At 28.4% G+C, this 21,361-nt stretch overlaps 4 protein-coding genes across 4 annotated transcripts; all 4 read left to right on the plus strand.

Moving 5' to 3' along the window:
• Positions 1-160: 160 nt before the first annotated feature.
• On the plus strand, positions 161-3,493 carry LOC145962292 (odorant receptor Or2-like). The gene is made up of 7 exons (XM_083083250.1): positions 161-193; positions 621-890; positions 1,474-1,942; positions 2,371-2,470; positions 2,614-2,739; positions 3,183-3,338; positions 3,431-3,493. Exons 1-7 carry the CDS (start codon positions 163-165, stop codon positions 3,491-3,493), a joined length of 1,215 nt encoding a protein of 404 aa, XP_082939376.1. The 5' UTR covers positions 161-162.
• A 943-nt stretch (positions 3,494-4,436) lies between these two features.
• On the plus strand, positions 4,437-7,939 carry LOC145962293 (odorant receptor Or2-like). The gene is made up of 7 exons (XM_083083251.1): positions 4,437-4,506; positions 4,922-5,203; positions 5,762-6,233; positions 6,645-6,744; positions 6,889-7,014; positions 7,426-7,581; positions 7,674-7,939. Exons 1-7 carry the CDS (start codon positions 4,437-4,439, stop codon positions 7,734-7,736), a joined length of 1,269 nt encoding a protein of 422 aa, XP_082939377.1. The 3' UTR covers positions 7,737-7,939.
• Positions 7,940-9,994: 2,055 nt separating this feature from the next.
• On the plus strand, positions 9,995-17,393 carry LOC145962294 (uncharacterized). The gene is made up of 10 exons (XM_083083252.1): positions 9,995-10,318; positions 10,500-10,971; positions 11,589-11,688; positions 11,863-11,979; positions 12,090-12,245; positions 12,582-12,625; positions 13,854-14,173; positions 14,515-14,983; positions 15,056-15,155; positions 16,980-17,393. The coding sequence occupies exons 1-10, from the start codon at positions 10,231-10,233 to the stop codon at positions 17,166-17,168; spliced, it is 2,055 nt and encodes a 684-aa protein (XP_082939378.1). The 5' UTR covers positions 9,995-10,230; the 3' UTR covers positions 17,169-17,393.
• A 782-nt stretch (positions 17,394-18,175) lies between these two features.
• LOC145961970 (odorant receptor 13a-like) lies at positions 18,176-21,254 on the plus strand. Its single transcript, XM_083082665.1, has 7 exons — positions 18,176-18,220; positions 18,653-18,922; positions 19,335-19,803; positions 19,874-19,973; positions 20,153-20,272; positions 20,799-20,954; positions 21,201-21,254. Exons 1-7 carry the CDS (start codon positions 18,181-18,183, stop codon positions 21,252-21,254), a joined length of 1,209 nt encoding a protein of 402 aa, XP_082938791.1. The 5' UTR covers positions 18,176-18,180.
• The last annotated feature ends 107 nt before the right edge of the window (positions 21,255-21,361 follow it).

The following is a 21,361-nucleotide window of genomic DNA, read 5'->3' on the forward strand; positions in this document are numbered from 1 at the left end:
TAAAGTTTTTCTTACGAGACGAAGAACTGTTATCACAATTAGAAATAGCACGTCTGTAATATTTAATGTCTTTCGACAAAATAGCCTGGTTGTTGCACTCGAGTATGCTAGATGATCATTGTTCGTTACTTTTGAAGTGGGGATTGCGAGTTTCTCTTCGACATGGACATTACCAAACATTCGGGTTACAAAGGTATCGAGTGTTTATCACACATGTATTTTTACTTACGATTTATATTATCTTTTATATAATTATTTTATTACATTAGTTCAAAAGGAGAAATATTTATATAAATAGAATTAAATTTGTACATATATTTCATACACTTCTAGTGATATATTTCTTGTATTTTTCGCTGTTTAATTGATAGATAAGTTTTTTATTTTTGTCTTAAATGTGTATTCAGATTTATAAATTCAAGAATTTTTTGCATTTTTATTTGACTCTGACAAGATTAAATAATGAAACTTTTTTCGATTTTTATAAGTAATTAAATCTATGAAATCGTAGACTGTTATAAAAGTCTTACATTTTTGAATTTTTAAATTTTTATATTTTATATATGTTACATTTTTTATATAACAAATATTTTAATTATTACATAATAAAATTCTGTTAGATTTTGTGTGGGCAATTGAACTACATCGGGTCAGCTTGGAGCTGATCGGTTTGTGGCCCGAAATCGATAAAACAACTAAAGACAGTTTTCTTTCCGATCTTCGCGTGAGCATTATTTTTGTTATAGTAACTTTCCTGTCAGTTGTTCCTCTCATATGTTCTCTGGTACATATTTGGGGTGATATGATTCTCATGATAGACAATCTCCAAACTACTTTACCTTTGTTGATGGTTTCGCTGAAACTAATCATCATGCGATGGAAACGTACAGGTATGTTTGAAATTATTGCATATAATGTTTTGTTTCTTTGTTGAATCTCGTTTTGTGATCTTTGATGTCTCATTATGGTCATTCATTTATGGGACTAGGGAGAGTAAGAAGGAAAAAGAGATCAAAGCTATATATAAACAATATTATAAAGAAATATACAACCTTAATGTTATATATTTTTCCAATAATTTTAGTTTAATTATATTTGATCAATATATGTTTAAAGAATAAAATTGTTTAATTTTTGAAAATTTAAAACTAAAATTTATATAAATTTAGTTTAAAAAATATATAATAATTTTAGAATTAAAAATATCATTAAAAATATATTTCAATTATCTTATTAATATTTATTTATTATTTACATATAATAACTTTAATTATATGTGAGGAAGAGAGAAAAGATTTATACTTATAAATTATATAAGAAAATAGAATATGTGATGTTGTGTAATACTTTTAGATTTATAATATTTAAAAATATAATTTAATATGTTTTTTTCTCTAATTTAATATAATCAAGTTCATTTTTCTCTTTCAAAAAAAGAGAAAAATGGACTTGATTATATTAAATTATTCTAAGCTATCTCGCTTCTCGTGAGGATGATGGCGGAAGATTGGGTAGAATTGAAGATAGACAGGGAGAGGGACGTGATGATCAGACGAGCGCGAGCTGCTCGACTGGTCGGTATCTGCGGATACGTTTTGATGATATTCGCGTTTACCGTGCTCATTATTCTTCCGTCATTTGGTCTACATTTTCGACACATAACGAATCACACGGATCACGGCAGACTGTTACCGTTGCAAGCATATTATTTCTACGATACGGAAAAGAGTCCGCAATTCGAGCTCACTCTTGGTATCCAAGCCGCGACGATGTTCTTAGGCGCGATAACTTACACATCGGTGGACGCTTTCCTTGCATTGACGATTTTTCACATCTGCGGTCAGTTGGAAAATTTTAGATACCGACTCGCCAACTTGGTCTCTTGCAAAGATTTCGATAGCGCTTTACGCGACAATGTGCAAACTCATATACGATTGATAAGGTGTTTCTATACAAATTTCAGTTGTTAAATTTATTATAATGATTAGTAAATTAAAATTAAATTTTTATAATGTATCAACGAAAAATACAAGAAAGAGAATAATTATTTCTCATAATTTTTTTGACATTACGTACAACTCTGGCGTCCGAATCTATTACGTCACAATTTTTACCCATAGTTTGACGTCATAAATTTATGATTAAAGATGATTATGATTAAAATAGATTATTTTTTCAGCAATTTGAAAACCGAAGTCGTCAAAATTGGACATGAAAAAAACTAGAACTGATTAAAAAACTGAGAAATGATTACTCTGTTTCTTATGTTAGACAAAAATTATTTTTTGTTGAATTGTATAATTAAACTTATATGCATTTTATTAATTGTAATTTTTATGAAATCTTTGATAACGTGTTTATAATCTATAGATTCGCAGCAAACATCGAAGATACATTTACTTTACTGATGTTGGGACTAGTATTTTATTTTGGTATTGTATTTTGTCTATTCGGATTTCTATTGATTACTGTAAGTGTCAATGAGAAAAAACGTTGAGACATTCTTTTCGCTTTCTTGCTCTCGTATTTTTTCATTTTTTGTAATATAAAATTATATGGAGTACCTTTTACCTGTGATTGTAATGTTATTAATTAATAAGATATATTATTTAGGTGTTTACCGGTGACAAGATAAGTAACATGTCACCTCAACGAGTATGCTTCGTGATCATCGGTATTGTTACTTTATTAGCGCATACATTTCTCTATTGCGGTGCTGGGGAGATTATAACGAAACAAGTAAGTTACATATACATCCATATAAGAAATAAATTTAATATAACCAATGTAAAAATATCGAAATATTTCAAACTAACAAATTTTTGTACAGCTTTGTATAGTTTTACTTGTCAGTTTAGTGTGTTAAGTTTGATGAAATTATTAAAAAAACACGTTATTATATATGTATAATATTTGTTATATAATAAAATTGTTTTTGTAGATATATTAACTGAAATTAATTTAATAAATTTTTAATTTTTTAAAATTTATTCAGCTTAGACTTTCTTTTTTTATATTTTTTCTCTTTAAACAGAAATAAAGAATCTTCAATTAAATCTTAATTTTAATAAATTAATTTTAATAAAATCTTAATTTTAATTGGTTATTTACCAAAAAATCGTCGATATATTGAAATAACACAGATATGTCCGTATTATATGTGCTGTATGTGCTAACATAAGTGCAAGGCAGTATACCGTGCTATATGCGATCTGGAGTGGTACAAATTGGAGCCAAAAAAAGGAAGAGCCTTGATTTTACTGATGGCACGAGCCAGCGAATCTTTTCACATCACCGCGGGAAAAGTATTTCCACTGACGATGACTACATTCTGCAGCGTAAGAGAATTAATAATCTGTAATTGAAATATTTTTTTTGTAATTTCAAGCGAAATCTTACGCGGTTAAAAATGTACAAGTATGTTTTTCAGTTATTTAAAACATCGGCCGGTTATATATCATTTTTATTAGCAAATCGCGAAACTGGAGCTTGAAAGAAGTTACATCATATATTTTTTTGGAATTTGAAAAAGATGAATAATAATATATGAGATAAAAATGACCAGGAAATTAATAACTATTATTAGTTAAAGAGTATAGTAATAATTTGTAAAATTTATATAAATTATATTATTATAAATGTGATATTTAATATTTATATATATTTAGAATATTCCAAAAATCCACTAACAAAACTTGCACTATTTTTTTCTATTAGTTCACATAAGTGGAACTAATCAATAATATCAGAGACGAAGATGTTTTATGTATATTAAAATTATTATAGTAAAAAGAATAATAATTATTTGTAGAATAACATAATCTCTACGTGTCTAAATTGAAAAATTATTAAAAGTATATTTTTAAAAGTAATTATCAAAAGCTAATTCACATCTAGTTTTGAAGAGATAATTATGTAATATATATGCATATGTAATATATATGTATATTATATCTCTTTTAATATAGTATCGTATTTATTAATATTTATTATAAAAAAAATATCTTTAAGATAGACATTGATATTCTTACAATTTATACAGGATATTGTACGTTTTTTTTGTGTGTGCGTGACTGAAGTTTTCCTATGTCTTCTTCTCCTATACGATCTCCCCTCTATAGAGATTAAAAATGCAACATGAACATGCAATATTATCTCTCGTTACGGAAGGTGAACACGATTATCATTATAAAGTACGAAGAAACTTGCACAACAAAAGTTCGTTACTTACCTTTAACACAATATAACTCCCTTTCTATTAGTGGTATAGACATATCTGCTTTTTGCCACGTACCCTCTTATGCTCGCATAAAGTTTTATCGCGTGAAACGAATGGCTGTTATCAAAAGTGGGCGTAACACTTGTAATATTTAATGCATTTTTCGATGAAAAATAGACTGTCACAGGTTGTCGCTCTCGTGTCGCGAGCATGCGTGATGATCATCGTTTTCGATAGTGGAGCTTCAGTCTTCGACATGGACATTACTAAACATTCGGGTTACAAAGGTATCGAGTGTTTATCACACATGTATTTTTACTTACGATTTATATTATCTTTTATATAATTATTTTATTACATTAGTTCAAAAGGAGAAATATTTATATAAATAGAATTAAATTTGTACATATATTTCATACACTTCTAGTGATATATTTCTTGTATTTTTCGCTGTTTAATTGATAGATAAGTTTTTTATTTTTGTCTTAAATGTGTATTCAGATTTATAAATTCAAGAATTTTTTGCATTTTTATTTGACTCTGACAAGATTAAATAATGAAACTTTTTTCGATTTTTATAAGTAATTAAATCTATGAAATTGTAGACTGTTATAAAAGTCTTACATTTTTGAATTTTTAAATTTTTATATTTTATATATGTTACATTTTTTATATAACAAATATTTTAATTATTACATAATAAAATTCTGTTAGATTTTGTGTGGGCAATTGAACTACATCGGGTCAGCTTGAAGCTGATCGGTTTGTGGCCCGAAATCGATAAAACAACTAAAGACAGTTTTTTTTCCGATCTTCGCGTGAGCATTATTTTTTTTATAATAACTTTTCTGTCAGTTGTTCCTCTCATATGTTCTCTGGTACATATTTGGGGTGATATGATTCTCATGATAGACAATCTCCAAACTACTTTACCTTTGTTGATGGTTTCGCTGAAACTAATCATCATGCGATGGAAACGTACAGGTATGTTTGAAATTATTGCATATAATGTTTTGTTTCTTTGTTGAATCTCGTTTTGTGATCTTTGATGTCTCATTATGGTCATTCATTTATGGCACTAAAGAGAGTAAGAAGGAAAAAGAGATCAAAGCTATATATAAACAATATTATAAAGAAATATACAACCTTAATATTATATATTTTTCCAATAATTTTAGTTTAATTATATTTTATCAATATATGTTTAAAGAATAAAATTGTTTAATTTTTGAAAAAAAACTAAAATTTATATAAATTTAGTTTAAAAAATATATAATAATTTTAGAATTAAAAATATCATTAAAAATATATTTCAATTATCTTATTAATATTTATTTATTATTTGTATATAATAATTTTAATTATATGTGAGGAAGAGAAAAAAGATTTATACTTATAAATTATATAAGAAAATAGAATATGTGATGTTGTGTGATATTTTTAGATTTATAATATTTAAAAATATAATTTAATATGTTTTTTCTTCCTCTATATTTAAAAAAAAAGAGAAAAATGGACTTGATTATATTAAATTATTCTAAGCTATCTCGCTTCTCGTGAGGATGATGGCGGAAGATTGGGTAGAATTAAAGATAGACAGGGAGAGGGACGTGATGATCAGACGAGCGCGAGCTGCTCGACTGATCGGTATCTGCGGATACGTTTTGATGATATTCGTGTTTACCGTGCTCATCATTCTTCCGTCATTTGGTCTACATTTTCGACACATAACGAATCACACGGATCACGGCAGACTGTTACCGTTGCAAGCATATTATTTTTACGATACGGAAAAGAGTCCACAATTCGAGCTCACTCTTGGTATACAAGCCGCGACGATGTTCCTAGGCACGATAACTTACACATCGGTGGACGCTTTCCTTGCATTGACGATCTTTCATATTTGCGGTCAGTTGGAAAATTTTAGATACCGACTCGCCAACTTGGTCTCTTGCGAAAAAGATTTCGATAGCGCTTTACGCGACAACGTGCAAACTCATTTACGACTGATAAGGTGTTTCTATACAAATTTCAGTTGTTAAATTTACTATAATGATTAGTAAATTAAAAATAAATTTTTATAATGTATCAACAAAAAATACAAGAAAGAGAATAATTATTTCTCATAATTTTTTTGACATTACGTACAACTCTGGCGTCCGAATCTATTACGTCACAATTTTTATCCACAGTTTGACGTCATAAATTTATGATTAAAGATGATTATGATTAAAATAAATTATTTTTTCAGCAATTTGAAAACCGAAGTCGTCAAAATTGGACATGAAAAGACTATGAGAAATGATTACTCTGTTTCTTATGTTAGACAAAAATTATTTTTTGTTGAATTGTATAATTAAACTTATATGCATTTTATTAATTGTAATTTTTATGAAATCTTTGATAACGTGTTTATAATCTATAGATTCGCAGCAAACATCGAAGATACATTTACTTTACTGATGTTGGGACTAGTATTTTATTTTGGTATTGTATTTTGTCTATTCGGATTTCTATTGGTTACTGTAAGTGTCAATGAGAAAAAACGTTGAGACATACTTTTCGCTTTCTTGCTCTCGTATTTTTTCATTTTTTTGTAATATAAAATTATATGGAGTACCTCTTACCTGTGATTGTAATGTTATTAATTAATAAGATATATTATTTAGATGTTTACCGGTGACAAGATAAGTAACATGTCACCTCAACGAGTATGCTACGTGATAATCGGTATTGTTACTTTATTAGCGCATACATTTTTTTATTGCGGTGCCGGGGAGATTATAACGAAACAAGTAAGTTACATATACATCCATATAAGAAATAAATTTAATATAACCAATGTAAAGATATATCGAAATATTTCAAACTAATAAATTTTTGTACAGCTTCGTATAGTTTTACTTGTCAGTTTAGTGTGTTATGTTTGATGAAATTATTAAAAAAACACGTTATTATATATAATATTTATTATATAATAAAATTGTTTTTATAGATATATTAATTAAAATTAATTTAATAAATTTTTAATTTTTTAAAATTTATTCAGCTTAGACTTTTCTTTTTTTATTTTTTTTTCTCTTTAAACAGAAATAAAGAATCTTCAATTAAATCTTAATTTTAATTAGTATTTACCAAAGAACCGTCAATATATTGAAATAACACAGATATGTCCGTATTATATGTGCTGTATATGCTAACATAAGTGCAAAGCAGTATACCGTGCTATATGCGATCTGGAGTGGTACAAATTGGAGCCAAAAAAAGGAAGAGCCTTGATTTTACTGATGGCACGAACCAGCGAATCTTTTCACATCACCGCGGGAAAAGTATTTCCACTGACGATGACTACATTCTGCAGCGTAAGAAAATTAATAATCTGTAATTGAAATATTTTTTTTGTAATTTCAAGCGAAATCTTACGCGGTTAAAAATGTACAAGTATGTTTTTCAGTTATTTAAAACATCGGCCGGTTATATATCATTTTTATTAGCAAATCGCGAAACTGAAGCTTGAAAGAAGTTACATCATATATTTTTTTGGAATTTGAAAAAGATGAATAATAATATATAAAATAAAAATGACCAGGACTATATTGATAGAACTAATAACTATATTGATGACCAGAACTAATATTGACCAGAACTAATAACTATATTGATTAAAGAATATAGTAATAATTTGTAAAATTTATATAAGTTGTATTATTATAAATGTGATATTTAATATTTATATATATTTAGAATATTCCAAAAATCCATTAACAAAACTTGCACTATTTTTTTCTATTAGTTCTATTAGTTCGCATAAATGGAACTTATCAATAATATCAGAAACAAAGATGTTTTATGTATATTAAAATTATTATAGTAAAAAGAATAATAATTATTTATACAATAACATCTTTACGTGTCTAAATTGAAAAAAATTATTAAAAGTATATTTTTAAAAGTAATTATCAAAAGCTAATTCACATCTAGTTTTGAAGAGATAATTATGTAATATATATGCATATGTAATATATATGTATATTATATCTCTTTTAATAGTATCGTATTTATTAATATTTATTATAAAAAAAATATCTTTAAGATAGACATTGATATTCTTACAATTTATACAGGATATTGTACGTTTTTTTTGTGTGTGCATGACTGAAGTTTTCCTATGTCTTCTTCCCCTATACGAGCTCCCCTCTATAGAGATTAAAAATGCAACATGAACATGCAATATTATCTCTCGTTACGGGAGGTGAACACGATTATCATTATAAAGTACGAAGAAACTTGCACAACAAAAGTTCGTTACTTACCTTTAACACAATATAACTCCCTTTCTATTAGTGGTATAGACATATCTGCTTTTTGCCACGTACCCTCTTATGCTCGCATAAAGTTTTATCGCGTGAAACGAATGGCTGTTATCAAAAGTGGGCGTAACATTTGTAATATTTAATTTTTCGATGAAAAATAGGCTGTCACAGGCACTCGTGTCGTGAGCATGCGTGATGATCATCGTTTTCGATAGTGCAGCGTGGAGCTTCAGTCTTCGACATGGACATTTCAAAACATTCGGGTTACAGAGGTATCGAGTGTCTATTTCTTATTCTCGATTATTCACAGTGAAAGTTATACTTTCGCCGAAGATTTTCTTAGATTACTGTATTGTTAGTGAAATTATTATGTAACAAAACTGGTGTGAATCCTTTACACATCAATTGCAGTGCGATTGCGGCATTTTTAAAGTTTAGAAAGTTCGCTTTAATTTTGAGACTGAAGTTGCAATTTGAATTATTAGATACTTCAAATCATATTTCTTTATCAAAATTTTGTTTTAAGTTTCATAAATCTTTATAAATCTTTTAGAATTTTTATAGTTTTCCGCACATTTTAATTTATACAATTTTTGTATTCATTATAAGGAGCTGTATCTTCAGACAAACCGAAAATAAGAGGCTCTTTTATGACTTTTTTTCAGGAACTGTAAAATTTTTAATTAAATCTTTTTTCATCATTTAAAAGTATATATATTTATTTTTTTATTTAATATATTTAGTCTTTTTAAATAAATTTTGCATCAATTTTTGTGGATAAATATATATATTTTTAAATAAAAGTTTGATTCTCATTTTTTAAGAAAAACTTTTTAAAAATATATTATCTTGTCTATATACACTACCGCTCAAAAGTATTTGGCCACCCTTAATTTAAGAGAAAACTCGAAAACGAAATTGTGTCTATTGCCTTTCATCGATGTTTATTGTTTATGCGCTAACGGAAAGTCGTTCTCAATAGCTATATTATAAATATCACTTCATGTTTACTAACAGATAGCTACAAAACCAAATAAAGTATTTATGGCTCTTTTCCTAGAATGAATACTTTTAAGTTTTTACTACAAAGGCGCGTGTTTCATGGAATTTTTTTGTTTATTTGATATTTTAGAATGTAACGGATATAGATTTGCGTCAGTTATCTGCTGCCATTTGAACAGAAAACACATCCCTTGACGCATATTTTGCAAAAATAATATATAGATAGAGAAGATATAGATAGATATATAGATAATATATATATATATATATATATATATATATATATATATATATATATAATATATAGATTAATATAAATGAATGATTTTTATTTATTTATAGTCATTTAAACACAATTTACCTAGGTGGCCAAATACTTTTGAGCGGTAGTGTATATATAATTAAAACTTTGAAAAACATTTATTTTCGGTCTATTTAAGAATATATAATTTCCTTTAAAACTTATATTTTAATATTAAAATATTGCTAGATTTTGTATGGGCGATCAAATTAAATCGTTTAGGTTTGGAACTGATCGGTTTATGGCCAAGAAGTGATGAAACTACTAACAATAAGACTAAGATTTCAGGAACTGCTAAGATCGCTTCCGATCTTCGCATAGCTATTATTTTCGTCATAGTGACGTTTGTTTCTGGTATTCCCCTCATATGTTCCCTTATACGAGTCTGGGGCGATATGATACTTATGATAGACAATATCCAAGTTACCTTACCCTTGCTAGTGGTCTCGTTGAAACTTATCGTCATGCGGTGGAAACGGACAGGTATGTGCAGCTAGAGTTATTCTGAAGTGTATTACGCGAAAATCAAAATTACGTATTTTAATTCGTATCCATTATAAAAATATATGAAGAATAATGTTCTTCAAATATACTTGTTCAATGTTTTTACACGAGGAATAAAATGTAATACCAGTGTGTCAATAATTATTGTATTTCACACAAGCGCTCTTAGCCATCGTGAATATGATGGCGGAAGACTGGACGGAATTAAAAACGGTAAAGGAAAGAGATGTGATGATAGGACGAGCACAGATCGCTCGGACGATCGTCGTCAGTGGATATGTTCTGATGGTGCTGGCGTTCGTCGTAGTCGTTGTTCTTCCGTATTTCGGTTTGCTGTTGACAAGGCGCTTGACGAATCTCACGGATCCGGGCAAACTGTTGCCGTTGCAGACTTACTATTTTTACGACACAGATCCGAGCCCGCAATTCGAGTTGACATACATCATTCAAGCCATCACCATCTTCTTGGCCGCTGTTACTTACACGTCGGTGGACGCTTTTCTTGGACTTACGATCCTTCACTTCTGCGGTCAGTTGGAGAACTTCAGAGGTCGTATAGCCATTTTGACTTCATGCCAGAATTTTATCTACATACTGAGCAACAATGTGGTGAAACATCTGCGGCTCATCAGGTATCTGCAAAAGTCAATCAGTAATATGATTATTAGAAACAAAATGTAGAAAAGTTTTTATTTTGGAAAAAATTGTTTTATTAAATTTTGTTTATATTAATCTAATAATCTAATAATATAATAATATTTTTGACATTTATTTTAAAGAGATTGTGGAAGAAAATAATTATACGTTATTTTAAAAAATAATTAAAAATGTTAAATAATTAATAATTTGATGTTTCAATATGTGTATAAGAAAAAGAGAGAGAGAGAGAGAAAGAAATGTTTATATTTTCTTATTTTTCAAATTTAAAATGTAAAGCAGAGATTTTTATTACTGATATTTTATTTATAATTATTTATAATTATATTATATTTTCTATTATTTGTACTTTTGTTGAAATATAAATAATAATAAAAATAATTTTGCATGTATAAATCTGTTTAATATAATGCGTTTACTAAAAAATAAGGAGTAATTTTTATTAAGAAATTAACAAAATAGAGAAAATTTAAATTAAAATGTGAAATATACATACACATATATATTAGCTCTCAAAATTATATATTTTATGAAATATAATATATGATATATATTAAAAATATATAAGCTACTTATTAAATTAATATTGTAGATTTGCCAATATGATTGAAGATACTTTTACATTAATGATGTTGGGTTTAGTGATCTATTTCGCTATTTTATTTTGTCTACATGGATTTCTATTACTTACTGTAAGTTTTTTATAACAAGATTTTTAACAAGACTTAACAAGACCTAACACTTGCACTTTTATTTATGGGAAAAAATATTTTTTACTTTTTTTTATTTTATTCAATTTTCTGCGCATATTATTGATCCGATTCACATTAATCTGTTTTTATTAATTAGCAAGGTATATTGTCCAGGTGGTCGCCGAAGAAACTTTTTCCTTTCCGCGATTATGTTTTCCATTAATGGGTATTACTATTTTGCTTACACATACATTTCTTTATTGCGGCGCCGGAGAAATTGTGACAATGCAAGTGAGTGAATTATATATACTCTAAAGAATATAAATAAATTGTATAACAATACTATTACAACATATATGTCATATTATTTCGATATATTATTCTGCATATTGATTGTTAAGTGCGAAAGTCTATATCGCGCTATGTGTGATCTTGAATGGTACAAACTCAAGCCGAGAGAGGCAAGAAACCTCATTTTATTAATGAGACGAGCCAACCAATCCTTCCGTATCACGGCAGGAAAAATATTTCCTCTCACGATGACAACATTTTGCAGCGTAAGATTATTATGTGATAAATCTACTTAAAATACATAAATAATTATATCGGAAAATATATATGCATCTACATTTGCAGCTTTTTTTTCTTTAATAGGTATAAAAGAAAAAAATTTCTTTTAATATTAACAACTTAATTTTTTAATTTAATTTCTTTCAAAAAATATTTAATCATTAGAAAAAAATATAAAGAATAACAAACATTGTGTAAAGACATATGTTTTTAAAATTATTTTTGCAGAAAGAAATTGAGTTTATCTTCTAATTGTCAATATATCTGTTTATACGCTATAATTAAAAATAATATCCTATTATGTGTTTATGCATATGTTTTAGCTATTAAAAACATCGGCTGGCTACATATCATTTTTACTGGCAAAGCGAGGATAAAAGTAAAAAAAAAGTGAAAAAAATTATGTTAGTGCAGCATTTATTCCAATGTAATAGGAGAGTAGGTGTAATATATCTCCAATTAAATAATTATACGAATAAAATAATAACAAAGAGATATTTGAATTTAAATAGAAATAAAATATTTGTAGATTATTTAATCCAATATTTATAGAGTAAAAGCCTTTTTGCGTTTTACATTATTTTATATGTACCGATATATTTTCTAGTGAACTGTATGTACATAAGTATAAACAGAATTTGAAAACCTCTCGTAAATGTAAGAAATTGAAAATCAAACTTAAATTTAAGAATCTGTAATATTTTTTAAATCATTTTTTATCTTTCATTGGAATCCTTGTTTAATATGTTCTCTATAAGAGAATTTTTTCTTAAGATTTTAAATAACATTTTTTTAATTTATCTATTTTTCCTCAATAAACGACCGTAGATGACACGTATGATAGAATCTATATAATCGTTTATTAACTACAGCGAAACTGTAGACTACTACAGCCGATTATAGAAGCGTGAGAGTATAACAGATGTGCACGCAAACGCTCTTCTTTTCCCGTCTGTTACTGCGAAATTTTTTGCTCACACGATTATTTCGCGCAACACGATCAGTGTTGAAACTTGAAACAAGGGTCGATTATCGCGGAATATTTAATATACTTTTTTACTTAGCCTTTTTAAAAGCTTTCTTTATTGGGAATATGCGCAAGAGACGTGTTCAGGAAGTAACATCGTTTCGCAAAAAGGGAGCGGACGTCAGTCTTTAGACAACATTTGACATGGATGGTTCTAAATATTCGGGATATCAAAATGCTTATGGTAATGGTTGCGATTAGAAAAGAGGCAGTCTTGTACCAAATATTTTTATACTCGTGATCATTTTTGATGCAATACTTTAATATTCATCTTGTTTTATTTTCACATCATATTTTAGCAAAATTCTTCTATTCATTGTCTCTTATATATTATGCCAAATAAAAAGACTATGTCTGATTATGACAACTTCAAATTACTATGATTATTATTATTGCTATGTTTATTATTATTATCTGTTATTTATTATTAATATAAATATTATTATTATTTTCAACTGATTACATTAAATTTGTAATTAACAGAAAGTATATAGTTTTCAGATAATATATTTTATATTTCGCGACATTTTGTATTTAATTGCATTTTATTAATAACATGTTTGACACATTATGCGATGATTTCCACGAACTTGGACTTATTGAGATTTCTACAGGTAGATTTCGAATGGGCGGTGAAATTAAATCGTATCGCTCTAGACTTGATTGGACTTTGGCCTAAAACTCCGCAAAGTCCGCGACAGAAGTTATTGTGCGATCTTCGAGTGCTCGTCGTCTTTCTGGGGGTAACTCTCGGTGTTCTGATTCCTGCTATACATTCCCTGATAAGAATTCAAGGGGATATTATGCTGATGATGGATAATTTACAATTCACTTTGCCAGCCGTGAGCTGCTCAATAAGAATCGTGATCTTTTGGTGGAAAAAAGAAGGTAAAGATGCAAATATATCCAACATTATAACTCTATGCGATAAATGATATACACGTAAATTGAATTAAAAAAGACGATTCCTTTTCTACAAATAATATAAAGAGTCTTTATGAAAAAAATTACACATTTATCGCGCAGCAAGAATCTCTAATCTAAAGGAAAATTACGGAAATTATTTTTATATATTATTCTCTTTTTTTATCAAACTTGTGAAACAAGAAATATTATTTTTCACAGTTTCTTCTCTTCCTTTCTTTTATTTTGTTTAAGATTAATCTTGACGTAGTGTCTCTGTCAATTTAGCGCTTATTCGAATCGTTCAATATATTGATATTTTTAAGCTATCGTGCCGATCATGGATATGATCGCGGAGGATTGGTTAAGATCCAAGACTGCGCGAGAGAGAAGAATAATGATCAGGAGGGCACAAAGCGCGCGCATAATTATCACGTGCGCGTATGGAATAATGATAATAGCGTGCTTTTTCATCATCATCCTACCCGGTTTCGGCCTGTCGATGAGATTGACGCCGAACATCACCGATCCGGGTAGACCCATGCCATTGCAAACCCATTACGTCTACGACGTAACGAGACGGCCGCAATACGAGCTAACATTTATCAGTCAGGCCGTCTACATCCTTCTCGCCATCTTATCCTACACTGGCATCGACAATTTTCTCGGTCTGCTGATATTTCACATATGCGGCCAATTGGACATTCTCAAGGATCGTTTGACATATTTGGATAAATATATCAATTCAGGTGATATGCTGAGGAGCTGCGTGACGAAACATACCAGTTTGCTCAGGTTTGCTACTTTGTACACACGAATGCCAACAAGAGATTCGCATAAAAAAGAAAAAAGTATGCATTTTTACAGAGCCATCGCCGTCATCGAAGATACGTACAATATAACGCTTCTCGCGTTATTTGTGTACTTTGCGATACTCTTTGCTTTCTACGGTTTCCGGATAATTAGCGTAAGTATCGGAAAGCTTAGCTTAAATTAATCTTTTACGATAAAATAGATATGCATTCAATAACGCATGTTACAAAAAAAAACCGCGAAAAAAGCTAGTTTTATAAATATCATAAATTTACAAATTTGTATTTAGACTTATATTTTAATTATTAAATTCTAAATTTTAATTGAGATGAATTAATTAGCTGTTTGACGAAGGAAATGATCTATCGCTCACTCACTTAATGTATCTTATATCTAACATTTTCAACTTATTTGCACATATGTGCTTATATTGTGCTCTTGGCGAAATTTTGATGGCCCAGGTAAATTACATATCGTTTTCTTTTATACTAAAATTATACAAATCACATACATAATACATTACATACATCGATTATGCGATTTAATGTAAGGAAAATTTGATTAACGTACTATTAAAATTAAATTTATTACATGTATATAATAAAATTTTTTAAAAATACTGATTTTTATATATACACTGAGAAAAAGGAATTGTTGAATTAAATAAATAACTTTAGTTGACTTCTATTTTGTTAATTCAATGCTAAAATTGTCTAAATAACAAAAAATGTGTTTTAATTAACAAAATAAGTGATTGAGACACTTGAATCAATTAGTTGAATGGGTATAGTTGCATGAACATCATTATGTGTTACTGGAACTAAAAAGATATGTTGAATGAACTGAATCAAAATCTGAGTAACTGCACATATTGTTAAACTAAAAAATTTGGGAAAACAATTTTGATGTTTGAAACAATCAAATATTCCATTTTATTAATCTTGTTCGCATGTTACGATGAACTAAATCTTCAGTTAGATACAAGATATATTACAACTAATAGTCTGAACTTGATGTAACGAAATAATGATTTGAGAGAAATCATAAAACAATTAAATACAATTTATACATTTAGTTAATTGAATCAATTATTGTATTGAATTTTCTCGACATTGTTGTATCATTTCAAGACCAAAATTAATTGAATTAAATACGATAATATTCATATACTTCCACGAGCTTCACGCCTCGCCTCTAGATGGCGAAAAGGAAAACGCCTAACCCGAAAGTGACATTCATCTAAGACAGTAATATAAGGCCGCGACACAGGTCCCACGAATCACGGCTTATCGATTAAAGAGCGATATTATAGCCGCATCTCCTATAGCTTTTGCAAGGAGCTCCAGAGCTCCATGTAATTAAGCAAACAGTTAATTTTTTTTTAATTCCATCATATATGTATCTATATACAGAGAAACATTAAATCGATCAAGTTTTTGAGAAATGACATTAAAATAAAAATTTAGTAGTTAGCTAACTTGACGAAAAATTATTCTGTTTTTAATGGATATATTGTCATAAGGATTATATATTCGCTCAAAACATTGAAACATATACACAGAAGAACAACTCATTTACTTCGCCCAAACAGATTTCTAGTTCTCACTATATCTATTTCAGTTGATCTAAAATAATATTTAGTTCAATTAACTACTTTTCATTATTTCAAACAATTATGTAATCTTATTATTCGGCCTGTATATGCTGTTGGCAGCCCGTGACCGCCGGATTTAGTTAATTCAACAAAATTTTCAGTGTTTTTACAAAATTTTTTTCTCAGTGTATAGTAAATTTTTAAGAAAATATAAATTAATAGGTAATTGTGTTCGTAATTTGTATATAAATATGTAATTTGTAATTTATACGAATATTTTGTAAATTAATAGATAATATGACTAAAAATTTGATTCCCTTTTTGTTATTAAATAATATGCATGTAATAATTTGTATCTAAAAACATTTTTGATGCTCTTTCAAGTGTAATGAGATATATTATGCGGCATATAGTAACGAATGGTATTCAATGGATTCGAGAAATGCGAGGGATTTGTTGCCATTACTGATCAGAGGCACTAAACCGATCTATCTCACTGCTGGAAAAGTGTTTCCCATGACAATGGCTACATTCTGTGGGGTAAGATATTTTAATGTTTGGTTACAATTGTAATTTGTTGCATTAAAAGGATTTAAATGACATTAAAATTTCATTGTATAAAATGTATCGAACAATCTCCGTATCGCAATTTAAAAGTTTACAAATTTATTATTATTTATTATTATTTAATTTCTTTATACCTCTCTATGTACAGTCTTCAATTTCGCCATTAATTAACACAACAGGATGATATTAATCGTATTATTATTTAAAAAATGTTTTTAGCTATTAAAAACCTCAGCTGGTTATATATCTGTTTTGCATACAACGAAAAGTTAATAGAAATGTGAGATAAATATAATTTTTTGTGAATAGATATACGATAGCTTGGAAAACAACAAAGAGATATATGAATTTAAATAGAAATAAAATATTTGTAGATTATTTAATACAATATTTATAGAGTAAAAGCCTCTTTTGCGTTTTACATTATTTTATACGTACCGATATATTTTCTAGTGAACTGTATGTACATAAGTATAAACAGAATTTGAAAACCTCTCGTAAATGTAAGAAATTGAAAATCAAACTTAAATTTAAGAATCTGTAATATTTTTTAAATCATTTTTTTATCTTTTATTGGAATCCTTGTTTAATATGTTCTGCAAGAATATTTTTTTTAAAGATTTTAAATAACATTTTTTTAATCTATCTATTTTTCCTCAATAAACGACCGTAGATGACACGTATGATAGAATCTATATAATCGTTTATTAACTACAGCGAAACTGTAGACTACTACAGCCGATTATAGAAGCGTGAGAGTATAACAGATGTGCACGCAAACGCTCTGTTTCTCCCGTCTGTTATTGCGAAATTTTTTGCTCACACGATTATTTCGCGCGACACGATCAGTGTTAAAACTTGAAACAAGGGTCGATTATCACGGAATATTTAATATACTTTTTACTGCTTAGCGTTTTTAAAAGCTTTCTTTATTAGGAATATGCGCGAGAGACGTATTCAGGAAGTAACGTCGTTTCGCAAAAAGGGAACAGACGTCAGTCTTTAGACAACATTTGACATGGATGGTTCTAAATATTCCGAATATCAAGATGCTTATGGTAATGGTTGCGATTAGAAAAGAGGCAGTCTTGTAAAAAATATTTTTATATTCGTGATCTTTTGATGCAATACTTTGATATTCATCTTGTTTTATTTTCACATCATATTTTAGCAAAATTCTTCCATTTATTGTCTCTTATATATTATGCCAAATAAAAAGACTATGCCTAATTATGACAACTTGAAATTGCTATGATTATTATTATTGCTTTGTTTATTATTATTATCTGTTATTTATTATTAATATAAATATTATTATTATTTTCAATTGATTACACTAAATTTGTAATTAACAGAAAGTATATAGTTTTCAGATAATATACTTTATATTTCGCGACAATTTGTATTTAATTGCATTTTATTAATGACATGTTTGACACATTATGCGATGATTTCCACGAACTTGGACTTATTGAGATTTCTACAGATAGACTTCGAATGGGCGGTGAAATTAAATCGTATCGCTCTAGACTTGATTGGACTCTGGCCTAAAACTCCGCAAAGTCCGCGACAGAAGTTATTGTGCGATCTTCGAGTGCTCGTCGTCTTTTTGGGGGTAACTCTCGGTGTTCTGATTCCTGCAATACATTCCCTGATAAGAATTCAAGGGGACATTATGCTGATGATAGATAATTTACAATTCACTTTGCCAGCCGTGAGCTGCTCGATAAGAATCGTGATCTTTTGGTGGAAAAAAGAAGGTAAAAACGCAAATATATCCAGCATTATAACTCTATGCAATAAATGATGTACAACTCTATGCGATAAATGATATACACGTAAATTGAATTAAAAAAGACGGTTCCTTTTATACAAACAATGTAAAGAATTTTATCTAAACAATATAAGAGTCTTTATAAAAAATTAATATGTCTTTATAAAAAAAATTACAAATTTATCGCGTAGCAAGAATCTCTAATCTAATGGAAAATTACGGAAATTATTTTTATATATATTTTATTCTCTTTTTTATCAAACTTGTGAAACAAGAAATATTATTTTTCACAGTTTCTTCTCTTCCTTCCTTTTATTTTGTTTAAGATTAATCTTAACGTAGTCTCTCTGTCAATTTAGCCCTCATTCGAATCGTTCAATATATTGACACTTTTGAAGCTATCGTGCCGATCATGGACATGATCGCGGAGGATTGGTTAAGGTCCAAGACCGCGCGAGAGAGAAAAATAATGATCAGGAGGGCGCGGAGCGCGCGCATAATTATCACGTGCGCGTATGGCATAATGATAGTAGCGTGCTTTTTCATCATCATCCTACCTGGTTTCGGCCTGTCGATGAGATTGACGCCGAACATAACCGATCCGGGTAGACCCATGCCATTGCAAACCCATTACGTCTACGATGTAACGCGGCGGCCTCAATACGAGCTGACATTTATTAGTCAGGCAATCTACATCCTTCTCGCCATCTTAGCCTACACTGGCATCGACAATTTTCTCGGCCTGCTAATATTTCACATATGCGGTCAATTGGACATTCTCAAGGATCGTTTGACGTATTTGGATAAATATATCAATTCAGGCGATATACTGAGAAGCTGCGTGGCGAAACATACCAGTTTGCTCAGGTTTGCTACTTTATACGCAAATGAGGGCAAAAAATTCGCATAAAAAAGAAAAAAGTATGCTCTTTTGCAGAGCCATTGCCGTCATCGAAGATACGTACAATATAACGCTTTTCGCGTTATTTGTGTACTTTGCTATACTCTTTGCTTTCTACGGTTTCCGGATAATTAGTGTAAGTATCGGAAAGCTTGGCTTAAATTGATCTTTAACGATAAAAGAGATCAATAACGCATGTTACAAAAAAAAACGCGAAAAAGTTATTTTTATATAATATCATAAATTTACAAATTAGTATTTAGATTCATATTTTAATTATTAAATTCTAAATTTTAATTGAGATGAATTAATTAGCTGTTTGACGAAGGAAATGATCTATCGCTCACTCACTTGATGTATCTCATATCTAACGTTTTCAATATATTTGCGCATATGTGCTTATATTGTGCTCTCGGCGAAATTTTGGTGGCTCAGGTAGATTATATATCGTTTTCTTTTATAATAAAATTATGCAAATTACATACATAATACATTACATACATCAATTATGCGATTTAATGTAAGGAAAATTTGATTGACGTACTATTAAAATCAAATTTATTACATGTATATAGTAAAAATTTTAAAAAATACTGATTTCTATATATAATATAAAAATAAATTTTTTGACAATTTTATTTAATTTTTATTAAATTGATTATCGTAGAAAATATATTTTACGTAAACTTTTTTAAGAATATAAAATAATATAGATTGTTTTATGACAGAATGCTCAGAATTATAAAGTGGCATGTATCTTGTACAGTAAATTTTTATTTTATATAGTAAATTTTTTAAAAAATATAAATTAATAGTTAATTGTGTTTGTAATTGTATATAAATATGTTAATTTGTAATTTATATGAATATTTTGAAAATTGATTTAATTCTGATTCCCATTTTGTTATTAAATAATATGCATTTAATTTGTATCTAAAAACAATTTTGATGTTCTTTCAAGTGTAATAAGATATATTATGCAGCGTATAGTAATAAATGGTATTCAGTGGATTCGAAAAATGCGAGGGATTTGTTGCCGTTACTGATTAGAGGCGCTAAACCGATCTATCTCACTGCTGGAAAAGTGTTTCCTATGACAATGGCTACATTCTGTGGGGTAAGATATTTTAATGTTTGATTACAATTGTAATTTGTTGCATTAAAAGGATTTAAATAACATTAAAATTTCATTGTATAAAGTGTACTGAACAATCTTCGTATCGCATTTTAAGTTTACAAATTTATTATTATTTATTATTATTTAATTTTTTTATACCGCTTTATGCACGGTCTTCAACTTCGCAATTAATTAACACAACAGGATGATATTATTAATCGTATTACCATTTAAAAAATGTTTTAGTTATTAAAAACATCAGCTGGTTATATATCTGTTTTGCATACAACGAAAAGTTAATGAAAATATGAGATAATTATAATTTTTTGTGACTAGATATGTGATAGCTTAGAAAACTATTTAATTATCAATTGAATTGTTTGTGACTAAATTTTACTACATAATTC

Source organism: Camponotus vicinus, unplaced genomic scaffold (genome assembly GCF_025532165.1).
Source record: "Camponotus vicinus isolate PSW18456_S1 unplaced genomic scaffold, iyCamVici1.0 SCAF_11, whole genome shotgun sequence".
Lineage (NCBI taxonomy): Eukaryota > Metazoa > Arthropoda > Insecta > Hymenoptera > Formicidae > Camponotus > Camponotus vicinus.

Bases quoted from the DNA above. Each gene is read 5' to 3' on its own strand.
- LOC145962292 (XM_083083250.1), top strand. From the start codon at position 163: ATGGACATTACCAAACATTCGGGTTACAAAG. The intron at 194-620 runs GTATCGAGTGTT...AAATTCTGTTAG, and splicing joins CAAACATTCGGGTTACAAAG to ATTTTGTGTGGGCAATTGAA. The intron at 2,471-2,613 runs GTAAGTGTCAAT...TATATTATTTAG, and splicing joins TCGGATTTCTATTGATTACT to GTGTTTACCGGTGACAAGAT.
- LOC145962293 (XM_083083251.1), top strand. From the start codon at position 4,437: ATGATCATCGTTTTCGATAGTGGAGCTTCAGTCTTCGACATGGACATT. The intron at 5,204-5,761 runs GTATGTTTGAAA...AATTATTCTAAG, and splicing joins CATGCGATGGAAACGTACAG to CTATCTCGCTTCTCGTGAGG. The intron at 6,745-6,888 runs GTAAGTGTCAAT...TATATTATTTAG, and splicing joins TCGGATTTCTATTGGTTACT to ATGTTTACCGGTGACAAGAT.
- LOC145962294 (XM_083083252.1), top strand. From the start codon at position 10,231: ATGATACTTATGATAGACAATATCCAAGTTACCTTACCCTTGCTAGTG. The intron at 12,246-12,581 runs GTAAGATTATTA...CATATGTTTTAG, and splicing joins CGATGACAACATTTTGCAGC to CTATTAAAAACATCGGCTGG. The intron at 14,984-15,055 runs GTTTGCTACTTT...GCATTTTTACAG, and splicing joins AAACATACCAGTTTGCTCAG to AGCCATCGCCGTCATCGAAG.
- LOC145961970 (XM_083082665.1), top strand. From the start codon at position 18,181: ATGGATGGTTCTAAATATTCCGAATATCAAGATGCTTATG. The intron at 18,221-18,652 runs GTAATGGTTGCG...TTCTACAGATAG, and splicing joins CGAATATCAAGATGCTTATG to ACTTCGAATGGGCGGTGAAA. The intron at 20,273-20,798 runs GTAGATTATATA...TGTTCTTTCAAG, and splicing joins GCGAAATTTTGGTGGCTCAG to TGTAATAAGATATATTATGC.